The sequence below is a fragment of the Protopterus annectens genome, chromosome 1.part0 (genome assembly GCF_019279795.1).
Source record: "Protopterus annectens isolate FY-2018-M chromosome 1.part0, PAN1.0, whole genome shotgun sequence".
Taxonomy (NCBI): domain Eukaryota; kingdom Metazoa; phylum Chordata; order Ceratodontiformes; family Protopteridae; genus Protopterus; species Protopterus annectens.
This window is the reverse complement of record NC_056725.1, coordinates 856,031,118-856,051,553: the sequence shown is the minus strand read 5'-3', so window position 1 is coordinate 856,051,553 and position 20,436 is coordinate 856,031,118. Positions and strand designations below refer to the sequence as shown.

The window sequence follows — 20,436 nt, the reverse complement described above, 5'->3', positions numbered from 1 at the left end:
TTGTAATAAGTAAATAAATAAATTCTGACCAAATTTGTCTGAGTAGTGACAGTGTTATGGAAAAACATTTCCTAAGCTAAGGTGTTGGGCTAGGTAGTGTTTTAGGACAAGGTTATACCACCTTACTAATGCATGATAACTCTAACCTGACACCTTTCCTTTCCTTAGGGCAACCCTTTCTGTTACATTACCACTACACAAGACACACACACAAATCATATGCATTACCACATATGCAAAACACTAAATCTATCCCTCTATCTAGCCCTTGCTCTATACCTTAACACACGTGCATACTCCTACCCCAGTGCTAAAATGTTCAGTATATTTGCAACATTTGGCATTAACATCAAACCCTCCCACTTTAACACACCACCTTCTGTGGATTACTCAATTGAAACTGTACATTCTCTGTGTCTGTGTGTGTGTGTGTGTGTATATATATATATATATATATATATATATATATATATATATATATATATATATATATATATATAGTACCTGTTGTTTAAGTATTGGGGTCAAGCGCAGTACTAGTGTTTTTGAATGTAAATTTATTAACATGCACAAAAACATTGTTCTTGTGAAACTGACTGTTGCTTTTTCTAAATGTATATTTACTTACTGCACATTACCACAAGTCCTGCATTAGCCATCATTCCCATTTCAAACTTAAATGTCTAACCAGCAGGTCAGAAACAAGCTATTATCTGTGTCTGCTGAGCATTTCACAATATATATTTCTGATTCTGCAAAAAAAAATATATATAATAATAATAATCCTTGTTTCTTGCTTGGTCAGTCAGTTTCTTTTCTCATAAAGCAGAACCACACAATCTCATTTACAAAGTTCTTCAGGTTCAGGAAATCACAATACAGCAATATATAAAGTCTAAGTTTATACGTGTGTTGCAGGTATAGTTTTGATCAATTCACAATCTCATTTACAAAGTTCTTCAGGTTCAGGAAATCACAATACAGCAGTATATAAAGGCTAAGTTTATATGTGTGTTGCAGGTATAGTTTTGATCAGTTCAACTACTCACAGAGAAACATTTATATTTCTGCAGCTTTGTGTGCTGTTAGAATGGTTGCACTGATTATAGTGCCATGCATAATCCCCATCCACCGTAAAACGGTGCAAATTCTCATAAATGGAATGACATTGGTATAGCTGGAGACGAGAAACTTATTAAAAGAATTGCACGACTGAGTAATAAAATGTTTTACACAGAACACTTCATATCTTATGCCCTCATTCTGGAACTCCTAGCTGACATATTCTGAAGTGGAGGAATGTTGGCTTGTAAATGAGGGGAGGAGACTGAAATTAAATAACATCCAAGAACACAACAATGGGTAATTATGTACCTCATATATGGTGCAGGAGCCAGTTTAGTTTACATTATCTCAACAGCTCAAGGTCTAAGTGCAACTACCGTGATAAAATACTGAAAAGCTACAGTGAAAAGCAGCAACAGAAATGGATGAAGTAAGGAAACAGTTTTTAGAAGAAAAGCAAAAGTTTGCAGAAGAGTTTCGGAATAAGAAACCTGAGGATTTTATCCTTCAGCATAAGGGTTACCAATATCCTATTGCTCTGTGCAAACTGGAGACTTTCCAGGCTCTTGAAAACGTTGAAGCAAGGAGTGAAGATGTAATGTTGGTGGCGTATCCAAAATGTGGTAAATACATATATATTTTTTTTCATAAATTTATGCTGCAAATGTGTACAAGCTATGTAATGGCATACACAGTACAGTATTTGCTTAATTATTTCGAGCATCTATAACTTTTTTTTATGGAAATCAGCTAAAATTAAGTTTTCTTCTGTAACCATTTTCAACAAGTTGCAGAACTATGCCAGTTAACTAGTGTCATTTTAAGATTGCATCAGTGAGTGCTGACAACTTGCATCTCAAGATTGCAATATTTGAGTAAGAGCTGTTGTTTTATAATTCAGTAAACTCCATGCGGTGATTCATTCTTATACGACTGATACAAGAGATATGTTTTCAGCATGCAGCTGGGGAAAGCTGGTAATAAAGCTCACCGAAAGAACAACATTCACTGATGAGAATGAACCTTCAAAAGCTATCTTTTTAAAACATAAATAAACAATGGCTTGTTGAAGCTGTTTTCTATACACACAGAAATGTAAGAAAAGTGTGAACAAAACTACTATTCAACTGTACGTCTCTGTTTTCATTTTTTTCTCATATTGCTGACGTGTCCACACAATCTATCTTTTATACAGACCCTTTTCTCTTGAACCTTTTTATATTTAAAATCAAAGCAACATTTATTGTGTTTTCACCAGGGCTCAGAGAAAGCCACTGAATAACAAAAAGGTTCAACTATACTTTCTCCTTAAAGACCATTTTTCTGCCAGGTTTGCCTACTTTTCTGTATGCCAGAATAAGTGTTCAGTCTCAGTTAATATGCAACCTACTTCTTTTTGTTTATCTCTGGATAATATATATATATTTTTTACCTTTAACAATTCTTTTTTGCATTACTGTTTCTGTTTTGGCCTGAGTATTACCTCCTGATGTCTGTACCTAAATCATCTTCCATCTACGTGAAAGTACTTTGCTGCATTGATCCTAAATGTTTTTCTCCTATATTCAAATTATTAGTTTTCATTATTTTCTCCTTTTTGCAAGACTATATATGCATGTGTTTATAAATGTGGCATCTATATGTCTCTGCATGACATGTCAAATACACTCTGCACATTTGTGTTGATATAATTTGGAATTCTTCACTCTTGTTTTAAGAGACAAAAGACTTTATAATACCAAATATAATACCTGTCAGGATTCCAGCAAATCTAACTGCTGAATCAGTATACTCATAGTGTTTGTATATCACGTAACCAAAATATAAAATGTTAATATTTGCCATTAAATAATATCAGTTCCCTGCAGACCCCATCTGCTGTGACCATAATCCATAACTCAGGATAATCTTCTAGTTGGATTAGCATAAACCACAACCCAATGCAAATCTATCTGGAACAGATATTACCTTCACTAGCTTCCTAATTTTATGTATTTAACATTTGTTGACCAGAAAAGTCCGACTTGGAACAAAGCCAATTTTCAGCAGAGGCCCAAGGAGAAACGCTCCAGATGCATGTCTTTGTAACGTGGGAGGAAACCGGAGCATCCAGGGCAATCCCACACAAATGCAGGGAGGACATGCAGACTCCACACAGAAGGCAACCCAGCCAAGAATCGAACTGGAGAACCTCTTGCTGTGAGGCGACAAGACAACCACTGCACTGTCCATTTAGAGATGTTTTATGACTTATATATAAGCTTCCCAGCAACATGCTCTACCCAGGTGCATTCTGTATTCTCCCATTGTTTGCTGCCACACCCACAACGTTATTCATATTAACAGAGATAATGATAAAAGTAAAAAATTATTGAAAAGCAGCATGTCGTAATATCAGTGAGGACTACTGAAAGAGGGGTAGCCATCTTATTCACAAACTGAAACATGAAAAAAAACCCATAAATTAACTTTAATGAAAAAAGTGTGTTTATGTAAAGATGATGGGTATTATGGAGGACATAGTGTTCCCCTCAACACTGATACCCCCCACACAAAGAAAGCATGCTTGAATGCTACAGAATCTGTGTATTGCAGGGTGTTAAGGAGAGTGGACCTCCCCCTTAGAAACATGTAACTATAAAGGGTATCAAATACATTTCATACAGTATTTCCCAAGCCACCTGTTATGAAGAGGAAACTTCATATTAGTGTTTGATATGACTGCTGCACATTAGATAACTAGTAAGAATTATAAAATAGCTCTTAATAATGACAATGTTTGCATTCTGATATACAGACTTGACTTCAGGCTATGACAGTAATGGAGGGAGCCTAGAAATCCTGACCAGAACATGTGATATGCCCACTATACTAATTTCTATTATTTAATGCTGGGATTATAGATATAATAGTCTCTTCACCTAGAAACAAGTTTTGTCAACAATAAGACTCATAAGATGAGTGGCACCAAAGTATCTGTCATGAATAGTTAGTTTGTACAGCCGAAGTAATATATTCAGTGTTTAATTTTGTTAAACGTTAGTATAGCTGTTAACAGTAAATTGTAATCTCTTTGTATTTCACAGACATAAGCAAGGGTATGACTTTTGAATTCATACCAATGGCATTAAACGTGATGAATAGGTGTATAAATCCCACTCACTGGCAGCAATTAAGATGAGATAATCAGGGGCTAAAACTTCATCATCTTCACGACTGACTACTGAATAATATGCAAGAGGAGCTAGCCTGAACAGTATATGGTAAATGTGCACTGCTGCCTTAGAAGATAGCAAACACCTGCCACACTTTAATAAGCTTTACACTGTACAGCTGTAGATCATATTTAAAATCACTGTCTCCCAAGGCTTTTAACCACCTTTTATTCAGCCTAATTTCTTCAAGTGCAAACTTACCAAAAGTAATTGAAACTTGTCAAACGTTTTGTACACAAGAAAATGTTTATTTATTATTTATTTTATTTTACATTTGTTGACCGGGCTAGTCTAACTGGATACATGTCCATTTTCAGTAGAGGCCCGGGGAGATAAGCTCCAAGATAGAACAATGAAATTAACATAACAAATAAGGAAACATTAAACAAAAAAAATCATATTTACAATGCATATTACAGGTTATCACAGTAAATTCAGCAGTGCAGAATACAGGCATAACACAGTATGCTAGTACAATCAAGATGTTCTAGAGGGAGATAGCATTATGGTTAATAAGGAAGGAACTTCAGTTAATGAGTAGAAGGGGTAGGAAGAGCAAAGTATTAAGAGATACATAACTAGTCAGGCTTAGTACAGGGGTATAACCAGTGTGTTCTGAGGAACACTTTCAGTTTGTTTTTGAAGCATGATACTGAGGGAAGTGAGGAGAGTTCACTGGGCAGGAGATTCCAGACTTTTCCAACAGTATTAGAAAAGAGGGAGTCGAAACACTTTCAGTTTGTTTTTGAAGCATGATACTGAGGGAAGTGAGGAGAGTTCACTGGGGAGGAGATTCCAGACTTTTCCAACAGTATTAGAAAAGAGGGAATCGCCAGCCTTGTTGTTTGGTTTAGTGGTATGTACTAGAAGTCTCTGAGAAGACCTTAAGGATTTTAGGTTTTTATAGGGAGTGATGAGTGTGGATAGAACAGGAGTTTTGGAAGGTTTATAAAGAGTGTTGTGGGCTATAGATAGTTGATGGAATTTAATCAGATTTTGTAGTTCAAGCCATCCCAGCTGCTTTATATTAATGCAATGGTGGGTAATAAATGGGTTGCCTGTAGCAAATCTGGCAATGTTATTGTAGGACATTTCCAATTTGCTAAGATTATTTTTAGATAGATTAGTAAAAATGGGTGAGGCATAAAGAAGTGAAGAGATTAGATGAGTGTGTGCTATAGTGTTTTTAGCTGACAGTATGAGGAAGGATTTTATCGTATAGAGAGAGCCAAGTTTTTTGTTGACAGTTTTTATAGTATTGTTAATATGGATATCAAAGTTCAGATGGTTGTCAATGGTGATACCCATTAGTTTGGTGGTTGGTTCAGGGGATATGATAGTTTTATTGGTAGAGATAACTGAGAAATCAAGAGGAGGGGACTTATTGGTGGGAAAGAAGAGGAGGAGTTTAGTCTTTTTGGGGTTTAGGAGAAGGCATCTATGTGTGAACCATTGCTCAACTGTGTTAAATACTTGTTGGGTAAGAGATTGAAGATCAGAAGAGGAGGTGGCTGAGCATATCAGTGTGGAGTCATCCGCATATTGTATGCATGTGGCTTGGGGGATGGCAAGGTGAAGGTCATTAATAAATACGGAAAAAAGTAGAGGTCCTAGGATGGACCCTTGAGGGACACCAATGTTGACGGGCAGGTGAGTGGAGAGAGAATTGTGCCATAGTACGGCCTGTTGTCTTTTATCAAGGTAGGACTGGAACCACTTTATAGAAGATGTATCTAGTGACAGGGATTTCAGTATTTTGATGAGAATTTGGTGATTTACCATGTCAAAAGCTTTAGACAGGTCAATAAATAGTGCTGAAGAAAGCTTGTTAAGATTGCGTTTTTTGTTGATACAATCTGTGAAGGAAAGAAGGGCTGTAGTAGTGCTATGTGAAGGTCTGAATCCATGTTGACAGTTTGAAAGTAAATTATTTTGTGTTAGATGGTCAAGTAATTGTCTGTGAATGCATTTCTCCATGATCTTTGCCAAAGGAGAGAGAAGGGCATTGGGGCGATAATTGGAGAGTTCAGTGGAGTGTCCACCTTTATGGAGGGCGATAATATGGGAAAATTTCCATAAACTGGGGATATGACTTTCGGTAATAGTTCTATGGATCAGAATAGAAATGGGATAAGCAATAGCTTTGGCTGATAGTTGTAGGAATCCAGCAGGTAGTTGGTCTGCTGAGGGTGAGCATGGTTTTAGTTTCTGTAGAAGGGTTAGAATATTTGTTGTTGGGACAGATTAAATATGAAAAGTAGGGGGTAAGGCTGATTTATAGGAAGGTAGAGTGAAGTTATTAGGTGATAGTTGACTAGCTAGGGTTTGTATAGTATTAGTAAAAAGGTATTGAAAGCATTAGCTGTATTCATTGGATTTTTGTGGTCGGTATTTTGAGGGTTTGGAGTAGTGAATTGACCTGGATGGAGTAGCTGGTTAATGCTAGCCCAAAATTTTTGTGGATTGTTTTGATTAGCTTGTTGGGATTGTAGGTAGTAGTTTCTTTTATCAGATATTATAGCTTTATTGGTTTAATTTCTTAGCTGTCTAAATGTCAGTTGGTCTATAGGGTTTTTAGTCTTCCTCCATTTTGCCCAAAGTTTGCTTCTAAGATTTATTTTATGTTTGGTTTCTTTTGAAAGCCATGGAGCAGATTTGGTTTTAATTCTAATTAATCTGGTTGGAGCATGGTGGTTGAGAATGGCAAGGAAGTTGGAGTTAAAGTAACTAACAGCTTCATCTAAAGGGAGGTTTTGTAAGGGAGACGAGTTGCAAGCTCTTAGTTCCATTTGGAATAGTTCAGGGTTAAAGTACTTTTTAGATCTGATGTTTTTGACAGATGTTGGAATGGGAGAGTTGATTTTATGTCTGATGATATAGGTAAGAAAGTGGTCACTTAAATCATCAGGGAGGGTTTCTGAATCATAAATGTGAGGATGATGGTTTATGAGAATCCAGTCTAATAAGCTTGATTTCTTGTTAGATTTATTTATCCTGGTGGGGGAGGTAATGGTTTGGGAATACCCATATAGGGTAATATGGTTTGTGGGGAGGCTGCTGCAGTAGCAGCAGCTCCAGTCAATGTTTGTGTCGCCTAGGATTATGGTTTCTTGGGGCAGGTATTGGGAAAGCCAGCAAAGTATGTTTTCCATGGTGGCAGTGTTGTTACCAGGTGGCAGATATATGCAGATAATATAGATGGATTTGGCATTGTTAAGATGAAGTTTGAAGATAAGAATTTCTGCATTGAAGTCTATAGGTGGTTTACAGTTGTGAGTGGTTAATTGTAAGCTAAATTTATATAGGATAGCAACCCCACCACCTTTCTTGGATACTCGGTCTAGTCTCAGGATATTATATCCAGGTGGGATGATTTCATTGTCTTTGGTTACAGGTTTTAACCAAGTTTCTGTTAAGCAGAGAATATCAAAGGAGTAGATTTCAGTTAGAGCCTGGAGTTGAGTTACTTTATTGTTTATGCTACGTATATTAAGATGAGCAATTAAAAGGGAGTTCAATGGTTTAGACAGGGCATGAGTAGGTGATTCTTTGTGGTTGAGGAGAGAGATAGGAGTTGTTGGTGAGCCTGGGTTAGGGTGGATGTCACCATCCTTTAAAGACAGTAGTACACTTAGATAGTTTGGGTTGGGGAATCTGCTGTATAGAGGTAGGCCTTTCCTGGGGTTCTGATTGTTGTATTTTATGTGTAGTGTTCTATAGCATTTAGGAAGTATGTAGTTAGATGAGGATGTTATATTAGCATGAATAAAAAGGAGAGGAGAGTTTGGAGAGTTGGTTTCCTTCTTGGGGTAGTTTAGGTATGGGCTTAGTGGGTTTTCAAAGGAGGTGAAAAGATGGGTGAGGATTAAAGGAGGTAGTAGTGAGAGTGTGAATAAGACTGGGACATAAGATGGGATGGGTTGTTTATACATTGTATGAATAAATATAGATTGTTTGTAGGTAGAAAAATAAATTCACTGGGTGGAGATGAAAGAAGGGAGTAGGGTGTGGTGTGATAAAAGGAGAGTGGTGAGAGGTTAATATTAGTGCAGTTGGGTAACTGGAGAGTGTTTAGAAAGTAAAGGTAGGAGGAAGAGTGTGTTTGAAGAGTAGTGGTAAGGGCAAGAGGTATGTTTAGAAAGTAATGGTAAGAGGAAGAGGTGTGGTTAGAGAGTAATGGGAAGAGGAAGAGGTGTGGTTAGACAGTAATGGGAAGAGGAAGAGGTGTGGTTAGAGAGTAAATGGAAGAGGAAGAGGTGCGGTTAGAGAGTAATGGGAAGAGGAAGAGGTGTAGTTAGAGAGTAAATGGAAGAGGAAGAGGTGTGGATAGTAAGTATAAGGGTAGGGCCCCTGGAGGTGGGTGAGAATTGGGGATAGGGAGGGGAGTGGAGTGAGCCCGCAGGGCAAACAGAGCGGGTAGAAACAGATACTGAAGCAGTCAGCGAAAAACAATCAGCTAGGCTAATTCTGGTGGTAGGTTGGAATAGAATAGGGGCTAGAAAGGTGTCTGTAGTGTATAGATATGGAGGGGAAAAAAGAGAGGACTAGAAAGGTGTCTGTGTGTTTACAAACAACAGAGCCTAAATTTCCCAATGGCAGCATCCAAAATCAGTATGCATCAGTCACTAGTATTTTTAACTTATACTCTGTGCAATAGAAGCCAATGTACTTACATTTAGAGACATACACTCATCTAGGACACCACAGTAGTTAAATCCAGCAGGGAAGATTTTAGATTTAAAGATGGCTCCAAGCTATGCAATTAGGGTAAAAAAAAAAACTTCTGATCTGCTGTAATTGGCAGGCAAATAAAGAATGACAAAGTGTGAGCCAATGAAATGCTAAGGAGAGCCAAATGAGGGAGGGAAGTAACTCACTTCAGAGCACACAACACTGTTAATGGGGGTGAGTCAGCAGAAACCCAAGATTACCCAAGTAAAATAAAGATTTAAAGTCCTGCAAGAAAAATGCAGGGGGGGGGGTTGCAGGTCCAAGAGTGGGCTAAAACCTTTGGCAAGGATTGCAGGATAAGTGGTAAAGATAGTCTATTTGGGCTATACTTGATTTCTGTATCCAAATTCAAACTTTTCCACTGGGAATGACTGTAAAGGAAATTATTAGGCAGTGGGCATAACGGTGGGGTTGGCTAAAGAGGGTTTCAGGTGGGGACAGGGTTGGTCTGATTGAATGTGTGCTACCCTACATATAAGGAAAGTTGAACACATACACTGTTCTTTGGAGGGTAATGTTAATGGAAGTAAGTCAGCAGAAACCCAAGATTACCCAAGTAGAAATAAAGATTTAAAGTCCTGCAAGGAAATGCAGGGCGGGTGCAGGTCCTAGAGTGCAAGTCTCAGAATGGTATAGTACAAAGTGTCAGGAATACAAAGATATCTAAATGTAAACGTACACAGGGTGCTTATAAGACACTAGAAGATAAACTTTTAAATTATCCTGTTTAATTGAGAGGCAACTTGCAGATTGGTCCAGAGAACAGGAATCAGCACACTGTTGCAGTATAACTCTAAGTAGCTGGTAGGTAGAGTAACTGCAAAAGAAAAAAAAAGAGAAAATAAGCATATAAAACTACAGTTTCTTAGCAAAGAGGGTCAGGATAGAACAGGTAAGGAATGAGGACACTGTGTTTTATACTTAAAAAAAGTACAATGATTAGAGCAGTTGAGAGGTTTTGCCTGTTATTACAATAACTGACCAACAAGTATGTGCATACACACGCACACTATTTAGAAGGATGATATTAATGATATCTCCTTGGTACCGACTCCCCTTCCCCATCTGTGTAAGTGTTTCAACCAGTTAGATAACTCTAGCACACAAATTACACAATGACTGTTTACTTTTAAAATAAGCCAGCCATTAAATATTTACATGGTAGTAATAGTAATAGTTTGACAACTAGCTCTTTAAAAGGCACTAGCTAGCAGTTAATATTACCTATTTGATATACATACACTTAAGGAGAGGAAAGATGTACTGTGAAGGCATACTCTGACTAGATTTTGTTGGAGAATGAGGAGATGGGAGAGGTGTTAGCTGTAATGTAGTGGTTATGGGCATAAGCAGAGTATCACAACTTAGGCAAGAATGACTCATTCATCATACTTAAACCTGCATGGGATAACTCAACTGCAGATCAGAGTGTGCATGTACCTTTAAGAAGCTTTCTAGTCAGCATATAAGTACTGAGCATGTCCAAGCAAGAGTGCCATTTTGAGTGAGAGCATGCATGTATGTAGTCAGACAATTAATTTCTTTAAGTTTAAGGTTGCTGCTATCCATGCTGATATGTTTGTATACAATAAACTGCTTAAATGATCACCCAAGCCTCAACAACTTCTTAATGCACATAAGAAGATCAACATGGTGTCAAAATATCCAAAACTGTAACATATTGACAAAATATTCAAAATAAGAATGAAAATGTTGAATGACTGAATCATATAAAATGTATAAAAAAGGGAAAAGAACCATATTTTTTTCACTATCTACTACTTTTTTGCATTAACTAAAGCTATCCAAAGTATGCAAAGTGTTTGCAAGTGTGTACAGTATTACAGTGCAGTTATTTTGCAGAGTACTGTTATTTCAAATAATTTTTCACAAAGTACAGTAATTTGAAAGCATATTTTGCAGAGTACAAAGCATATTTCATAGAGTACAGCCTTTCAAAGGGCTTATTGTGCATTTGAATATTATCACACGTACCTGGTGTGTGTGCCCGTTCATATATTATTACAAGGACCAAAACTGCATTGTGTTTTGATATAATATGTGGGCATGGCAGAAGGATTTTGCAGACCAGCACCACTTGTGTTTGATAATATTGCAGAGTGTTTGAGCAGGAATATGATATTTTCATACAGGCTGCTTTTTCTGACAAAGAAGCACATACAAAAGCCTTTATTCTGATTAACTCATTACATCCGAGTAATGCCTCCAGGTGCATCTGCAGTTAACTCCTACTGACGCCTCCAGGCATCAAATATTGCTTGTTCATATTTGTATCAGTAATTCCAAAATCATGCTATGTACAAGGTTTTAAAATATTTCATCTTAAAGCTTACACAATGGCAAACTCAAGTGTACTAATATTTGACCTCTGTCTAGTGCAGGTAAACGGATATTAACTGTTGTTTTTATAATATTAGTTTACATAGGTATAATTTTCACATTTTGCTAAATATCCCAACAACCAACAAATACAAACAGAACTCCTTAGCCTCATATGAAAGCTTTCAGCTAGATGAATAAAATGCTGACAACAGTATGTGTACAACTTGTGTGGTTGCTGAGATATTGTAAGTTGTTTACAAAATATTGCAAAAGGAATAGTTACTATGTTTACTGTGAGTCATAAAAATTGGTTTAAGAACCGGAAACTAAAGAATACTACCACTATAAATATAACTTGTGTTGAAGAATTTGCCATTTATACTTCTTTAATAACCCTTATGGCTCCAGAGATATGAACATTTGTTTGAAATGTGAGGACATAATTTGATTCTGTCAAAAGGCTCAGGCTCCACCCATTGGAAGTTACAGTGCAAACTTCCTGAGGTCCACTGGAGTGAATTAGTTAATTTAGCTGGTTCAGAGGCCATTAAAAGAGAGTGTTCATTTGTGTATGCACCTGCTGTGTTTGCATAGGAGGGGGAAAACAGCCATATAGTGCCAGCCATATAGTGGTACTGGCTGAAATGCAGGAAGGCCCAGAGTGCTTAAAATGTAAATTTAGAGAAATGTTGTGTTGTGTCTTTCAACTTTTCCTGGTTAGGGGTTGCCACAGCGGAACTCCGGTCCGCTAATGATTGGCAGTAGATTTTTACGTACCGTGTTGCCAGCCCTGATGCACAACCTTCAATGAAGGTACGCCCATTCATGCATGTCTCCACACAGAAGACGCTCTAGCTGAGAATCGAACAGGACAATGTCTTACTGTGAGGCGACAAATAACCCCCAAATTAATATTACAATGGGGAGACACATTTTACACAAGGGATCAAAAGCCTGGATAAACTTTTGCAGCATATATAACTGACTTGAAAAATAAGACTAAAACATGCAGATTTGGTGATTTGAGAGATATGTTGATAAAAGACAGGCTTGTATGTTATTAATGACAGACTGAGAAAGATTTTGGTTTGAGACAGTGATTTAACTTTAAATAAGGCCATTGACATTTGTCAGATATATGAGCTTACAGAAAGGCACACAAGTATGCTTACAAATGAGAATAGCTTTGGAAGATATTTCAACAAAGCTAATGTTTGATAGTATGCAGCACATGGTTAAAACCGGCCCAATCACATGGCAGCTACTGCAGGTGCTGTAGCAGTCCCTAGGAAACCCAGAGTCTTTCCAGCAAATTCCAGGACATACTCAGTGAAGCACAAGGGTGAGTCAGCAAAATCAAAGAATGTGCCTTCACCTAGCCTCATAGTAAACTGTAATAATTGTGGTAGAAATCATGAATATAAAAGAGAAAAGTGCTTAGCTTTTGGTCAGCAATGCCACACATGTAAGAAATGGAATTATTTCCAAAGGTTTTGTAAATCAAAAGAGGTCTATTCTTTTATCAAAAGAGGGCACTCAAAGAGGCAAGTTGATCTGTTACAAAGCTGTGACCCTACTTTTTATGTTGATGGTGTCTGTGCTTGGTGAAACAGTCAGTGCAGTAGATTTGTGGGCAGAGAACAAAATCTTTGGTACTGTTTGGATTGATTGACAGTCTCGTTGAGCTCAAAGTAGATACTGGCTCAAAGTACAATGTTATGTCAGCAGAAACATTTGCTAGAGTAAAAGATGCAGATCGTCTTGCTTTGATAACGTGTGCAAAGTTTGTTGATTATGATGGTGAAGTGATTCAGACCGAGAGCTCAGTACTGCTTTAATGTTACTCTGCTGGGAACAACTATTACTTGCAGTTTTACATAGTCAAGAGACATGGGTCTATATTAGAACATCGACTTTTTAAAACGTCAAATGTTCTAATATCGTCCCCTATTCAGCGAACACTGACAACATCGAACATGCAGAACAGTGAATTTTTTCCAAGAGACAAAAATTGCTGTTCCGACACACATACACACAACAACAACAAATTGAAGTGAAAGCTTCCAAAAGTCACCAATAAATGAAACGAAAGCTGTAGATTGGAAGCAAAGACGAAACGAACTGAAAATTCAGTATTTATTCCAAACACCTTCAAAAGAACATCCATGCACTGTCACAAATCATTAACGCTTTTCTTTAAAATACATCCATGCGTTTTCATCCCCACAGTAGGACTTCATCAGATGAATGAATAAAACTCACTCCTCAACAGTTTTTATACAAATTAAGAAACTCATTATCCAATAATGCTCCTTAATTACATTTCAAACAGTCAAACCAGCATTGTAATGGGCTCATAAATATTCATTAGCTCATTGAATATAAAATTTAAAAAGTAAAGTGTTAAATTCATTTTATTCCATATCAAAAATAACAATTTATGAATAAAACCATTAAATATATAAGTATTTATAAAACCATAACATTTTATATTACATATGACTTATTTTAACCAAAAATAAACACTATATAAAATCCATCTTTGTACTACTTGTAATTCCTAAGGAGGTACAGAAAGGAATTGTAGAGGGAAAAACAGTACCATCTACTGTCTTGAAAAATTATTACTTTAATATTTGGCAGCCCTTATTTTAAGCAGTGGTAATATGGGAAGATACTCATTCAACCCTGGAAATCTACCTGCTTCCAGAGTTACCTGCCACCATAACTCTTTATATTCGATTTTCTCTTCCCATATACCTCCCCTAATATCATGTTTTACTTGATCTAGTACTAAAAAGTGGAATTTATACCCTTCACATGTTTTGGAATGTTTAAATAATGCGTTTGTTTCCTTTCCTTTAGAAATGTCATAAATGTGTTCATATATTCTCCTTTTCATGGTTCTTTCTGTTTTCCCTACATAAAATGAACCACATTTTTGACATATAGCTAGGTATACTATTCCCCTAGTGTCACAATTATAGTAGCCTTTACTTTGTATCCATCTTTTTCTACTTTCTAAAAAAATCTCTTCTTTATTAGAAATATATTCACACTGGTTGCACCTACCACATTTAAATGTGCCAAATTTCTTTCCACCTTCCCTTTGGTTACCACAGTTGTTGTTTTTATTTTCTAATATATTTCTTATACTACTAGAATTTTTGTAAAGCACTTTTAGTGATGACTTTGGTATATCTTCCAAGTCGGTAAGGGCAAGGAATCTTTCCCATTCCTTTTGAAAGGTTCCTTTTATAAAGTAATTAGTTGCATTGTATTCCGGAACCAATGCCCGTTGATATTTAACTGGGTTTTCTAATTCATTGTTTACTTTTTCTTTTTCTTCCTGCTCATTACTAATCATAACCCCTTTAATGGGTTTGAATCTATTTTCTCTGCCATTTACAACTTCTAACCTAATTTTCTTAATAAATTCATAGGGGTACCCCCTATCCAAAAACATTTGTTCCAATAGTTCACATTCTGCAACAAAGTCATTCTCTAAGCTAGTCATTCTAGATCATCTTACAAATTGTCCCTTCACTATATTCCTTTTACAATGTGTAGGATGAGCACTATTATAGTGAAGGGACAAATTACAAAATGCGTCTTTCCTAAATATCCTGGTTTCTAGTTCATTATTTACTTTGTAAACTTCTAAATCCAAATATTGGAGAACATCCTATGAATGTTTATACGTAAATTTAAGAAAATGGGTAGAATTACTTATGTATCTCATAAATTCTTGAAATTTTTCCTTGCTATCTGTCCAGAAAATAACTATATCATCCAAAAACCTATGATATAGGGACCAGCAAGAATTAAACTGAGAGTTTAAAACAAAAGTTTCTTCCCATTTTGCTAGAATAATGTTTGCAAAGGTAGGAGCACAAGCAGCTCCCATGGATACTCCCTGTGTTTGTTTAAATAGTTCACCATTAAATATTAAAAAATTATTCTTTAGAACTATATCCATGAGTGCTGTACTTACTACCTTTTCGCAATGTGACATAGATTTGTCCTGAAAGACAGTGTCCTCAAACATTTTCATACCCATATCATAAGATATACAGGAGAACAAATCAATTATATCAATAGTAACAAATAATAAATTATCTGAATATAGCTCCGTTTTAACTTTTCTCAACAAATCCCAAGAATCTCTGAGGATAGCCTTGTTTTGAAGCCAAATATGTTTAGTTTTTGTATCAACATATTTTGCTAATGGTAACGTTTTAGAGCCATCAGCAGATACTATAGGCCTCAACGGTGGATCCTCAGCGTTTTTGTGGATCTTGGGTATTCCAAAAATACTAGGAATTTTTGGCTTCTCAACTCTCAGATATGCATATATTTTACCATTAATCAAACCCTCCTGTAATATATCCTGTAATACTATATCTATTTTATGATATGCCAGATTTATCTCATTCCTAGAAACACAGGTATATTTAGTTTCATCTCTTAAAATTTGATTCATTTTTCCTTCATAATATATTGAGTCCATTATAACTATCCCCCCACCCTTATCAGGTTTCATAACTCTCACTCCATAATTAGACTTTAATTCATCCAAATAGTCTTTTCTTCCTTACTCAAATTAGTTTGATATTTAATCTTACTTTGTATTTCTCTAATTTCTTTTTCTAAAGTCATTTCAAAATTGTTTAATTGTGAGTGCAAAGGGGGATTGTAAGTGGACTTACGTATTAATCCTTGATTATTTTGATTTGTTCTATTTATATCATTCTTGGAAAATAATATTTCCAAATTAATTTTTCTAAGGAACAGTTTAATGTCTAACAGAGTTTTAGTTAAATCCCCTTTAGTATAGGGAATATATTTAAGCCCCTTCGCCAATAGGCTGAAATGATCCTTAATTAAGGAAATATTACTGAAGTTGTAAATGGAAAACCCACCATACTTATTGTTAAAACCTTCAACCACTATCTCTTGGGTAGGTGTTACTTCATTAGGGTTGGGGGTATATATACCTAATATCTCCCCCTCCCTCTTCACCCCCCCCTCGAAAATTTCCTTTCCAATTTTCCTGTCTGTGAAAAGAACTGTCATCCCTAACTAATGGCGGGAAATCTTGATTGTATTCATAGTTATCCCACCCTTCAAACTCCTGTTCAATAGGGTTATGAACCTTCTCCCTTTTGTTATTTCCATAAAACCTTTTATTAGCATAGGGTGGCTTAGGATAATTAGTACTGTTGTCATATTCCTGCATGTCCCTCTTCAATTTAGTCATTTTCCTGTCTATTAAATCCTTACATTTCATGTCAGTGTCAGTCCTGACTTGGTAGTACTTGTCTTTTTCTTCCTTTATACTAAAAATTAAATCATCCTTGATAAACTTATCAAGTTCATCTATTTCTTTCTGAATTATCTCTTGTACTCTAACATTTTCCTTAATAATTGACTTTAAAATTTCCAAGCCACAGTTATTAAAAACTTCCAGTAATTCCTTATGGAAGTCAGAGCCCATTTGTACATTATTGGGATATTTATGTATCCTTAGTCCCTTAGGGACAATTTTCCTATGGATACATTCTGCAAGATAAGCGTTTTCAATACATAACACTCTATATTGTAACATTAATTTGGAGATTTTGTCCATTTTAGTTGAAAAAGAATCTGTATTAGAATGTCCCTGAGGAACTCCATTGTTTACCTTAAAACTGTATTGGACTTTAAGCCATTCATTAGTCTCTTTGACTCTAGAGTCAAAAACAGTACATGGTAAGACGCATTGAGGCATAGCAGCTTGAGATGGAAACGCTGCATTCCCTCCTTCGATATTTTCTCCATGAACAGGACTCAATTCATTGTCGCAAAAAAACCCTGGACTGGCTCCTTGATTGAAGGTCTCACCATTCGGTTCTGAAAGGTTGCCAGCTCCGAAATTATAGCCCATAAGCTCCCTTTTTCTCTTGTGCTTATGCATGTAGGGCCCTCCATTTCCGCTTCCTGTGGTCCGTGCAACATTAGGATTGCTTCCTACCATGGTATGGCACAACGGAGTTAACAAATCAATCAATTCTGTCAACTGGCCAATCAGTTTGCGTGATTGGCCCAGTTCGTCCTGCCCCTTGATTTCTGGTGCAGCGTCTCTCTCCATAACCCCTCCACAAAAGAAAACCAATAACAAATTGAAGTGAAAGCTTCCAAAAGTCACCAATAAATGAAACGAAAGCTGTAGGTTGGAAGCAAAGATGAAACGAACTGAAAATTCAGTATTTATTCCAAACACCTTCAAAAGAACATCCACGCACTGTCACAAATCATTAACGCTTTTCTTTAAAATACATCCATGCGTTTTCGTCCCCACATACACACAACACAAACGCACCAAACAAACAGCAATCCACACACATACACCTAAAATCCTACATCTAACCCTACACTAAACTGTACACACACCACTAGCTATCCACTTACCTTAACCCAAACCCTAACCCTAAGGTCCGTCATTATCGCACACTCACCTCACCCGCACCCTAACTCACCTACCCTGTCCTAACCCTCACGTCCACATACTCGCACACTTACCTGACCCACACCCTAACTCACCTACCCCATGCCCTAACCCTCACGTTCACACAATCGCACACTTACCTGATCCCGACCCGTAACTTTCCACCACAGTGCTGAACATAGCAAAGCCACAGGAACAACAACCGGAATTCCTTCCCTAGGAAGAAATTCGTTGTTCTGCAGCTTCACTTGAACTTGGTCAACTTCTTTGAAACAGTTCTTTGAAACAGTTACCAAAGCCATAGATGAAGGGAAGGTAGTCCACACAGCCTACCTGGACCTCGCAAAAGCCTTCGACACAATACCCCACTTGGGCATCATAAATAAGCTCACCAGCTTAAATATCAACACCTATGTCACAAGATGGGTTGCAAACTGACTCCAGGATAGAACCCACATAGTCAGAATAGCAGGTGCCATGTCAGACTGTAAACCAGTTACAAGTGGCATCCCACAAGGCTCAGTCCTAGGACCTCTCTTGTTCGGTATATATTTTTCCGAGGTACAGGCTAACATGGGTGGACTATGGCTGACCAAGTTCGCAGATGACTGCAAACTGGGTGCCATAATTGACTCTCCAGCTGACACAAGCATCCTCCAAAAGGGTCTCACAGAGATGGACAGCTCAGGAAAGAGAGAGGATGTGCCAGAGCCATGGCCTAAAGCTAAATGCCAAAAAGTGCATAGTCATCCACTTTGGGAAAAACAAAGTGCCCACAAATTACCACATAGGTGGTAATCCATTAAGTACAGAAGAAGTAATTAGGGACTTGGGGACCCAAGTAGATAGCAGTCTCTCCTTTGACAATAACATTGCCAAAGTGGTTAGAAAGACCTTCTATATAGCCCACCTTATCACAAAAGGGTTCACATCTAGATCAAGAGAGGTCATTGTGCCCGTCTACTCATCACTTATCAGGCCCATAATTGAATACAATGCCCCATTTGGGATGTACCTTACCCGACAACTGCAGTAACTGGAAAGACCCCAAAGGTACCTCACCAAGAGGATCAAGGGGCTCAAACAGATGCCCTATGCAGTTCGGCTAAAGAACCTCCAGCTCTACTCAGTTGCATACCACCTACTCAGAGGCGATCTGTGTCTGAAGTATAAAGCCATGTCCAACCCAGAATTAATGGACATGCTTCACCGCAGGAAATCCAAATCCCTTAGAGCTACACGCTCCAGGGACTTGAACCTCAGCACAGAAATAAATAGGACATGCTGGAGGGACAGATTCATATCCCAGAGGCTCCCCTCACTTTGAAACACAATCCCAATCCATGTTAGGCAGAACCCCTCACTGACCCTCTTCAAGAGAAATCTTGACGAGTGGATGGGAGATCTTAAGTTTATCCCTGGGATCTCTTCTGTGTCCCTGCTTGACAGAGGTACAGTAAACTAACCTTAAAAGGGCTACCTTCTGTGACCTACTATACAGAGGCACAGTCAACTAATCTATAATGGTGGCGAAAGCCAAACACACTCTAGCTAGGCTTATAAATGCCCTAGGGCAGATAGCCTAGTATCAACTTATGAACCTATGTATGATGCTCAAATTGCAGAAGTACAATTTCAGTCTTGTCTATACAAAAGGCAAACTTCTTTATCTTGCTGATACCTTATCCAGATCACTCAGAAAAAACACAGAACAGCACAACTATGAGCAACTTGATTTTGAGGTCATGGAAGCGAGAAATTTTTCTTCCACACATCTTGATGAGCTCAGAACTCACACAGCTTCAGATCCAATTCTCCAGAAGCTAAACATCTTTGCCAGTTGAGGATGGCCTTCAAAGCAATCTTGTTTACCAGTAGAAGTGCAACAATATTTTTCATACAGAGATGAGATTTTGTCAGACAATGGTATCATCATGAAAGGTCTTTAAGTGATTGTTCCAAAATCCTTGCAACAAGAGTACATTAAGATCTTACATTGTGGCCACCCAGGAACTGATTCTACCAATAGAAGGCGAGAGGACTAGTATTTTGGCCTTCTATTTCATGAGATATTGAGAAAGTAATTTTATCTTGTTCAGTATGTAATAGTACAAAGCCACATCAACAGAAAAAAACACATCATTTAAGTCAGATTTCTGAACTACCTTGGTCAACAGTAGCCACAGATATCTTTGACTGGAATGGTCAATATTATTTGGTGTTAGTGGACACATTCAAATTGGTTTGAGATTGACCTACTTCCTAATCTCACATCCAGTACTGTCATTACTAAGTTGAAGCATAATTTTTCTGTCCATGTTAGTCCACACAGAGCTATTTCTGATAATGGTGCACAGTTTACAAGTCAGCAGTTCAAGAAATTTGCAGAAGGGTGGGACTTTGTTTATATTACAAGCAGTCCTGAATACCCTCAGTCAAAGGGCTTGGCTAAACATGCAGTTCAAAGTGCAAAACAACTGTTAGAGAAATCCAGATGTGATAATACCATTGTTTTTCTCAGCTTGTTAAATCTGAGAAACGTTCCTCGTGATTAACATCTTGGTTCACCTGCCCAGAGACTTATGCCGAGAAAAA

At 37.3% G+C, this 20,436-nt stretch overlaps 1 protein-coding gene across 1 annotated transcript in view; it reads left to right on the top strand.

Annotated features, from left to right (window-relative positions):
* Positions 1-1,368: 1,368 nt before the first annotated feature.
* LOC122795346 (sulfotransferase 6B1-like) overlaps positions 1,369-20,436 on the top strand; it is a 537,147-nt gene continuing 518,079 nt past the window's right edge. The window contains exon 1 of the mRNA XM_044063677.1: positions 1,369-1,688. Coding sequence (XP_043919612.1) covers positions 1,487-1,688 — 202 coding nt within the window. The 5' untranslated portion in view covers positions 1,369-1,486. The remainder of the gene's footprint in view (positions 1,689-20,436) is intronic.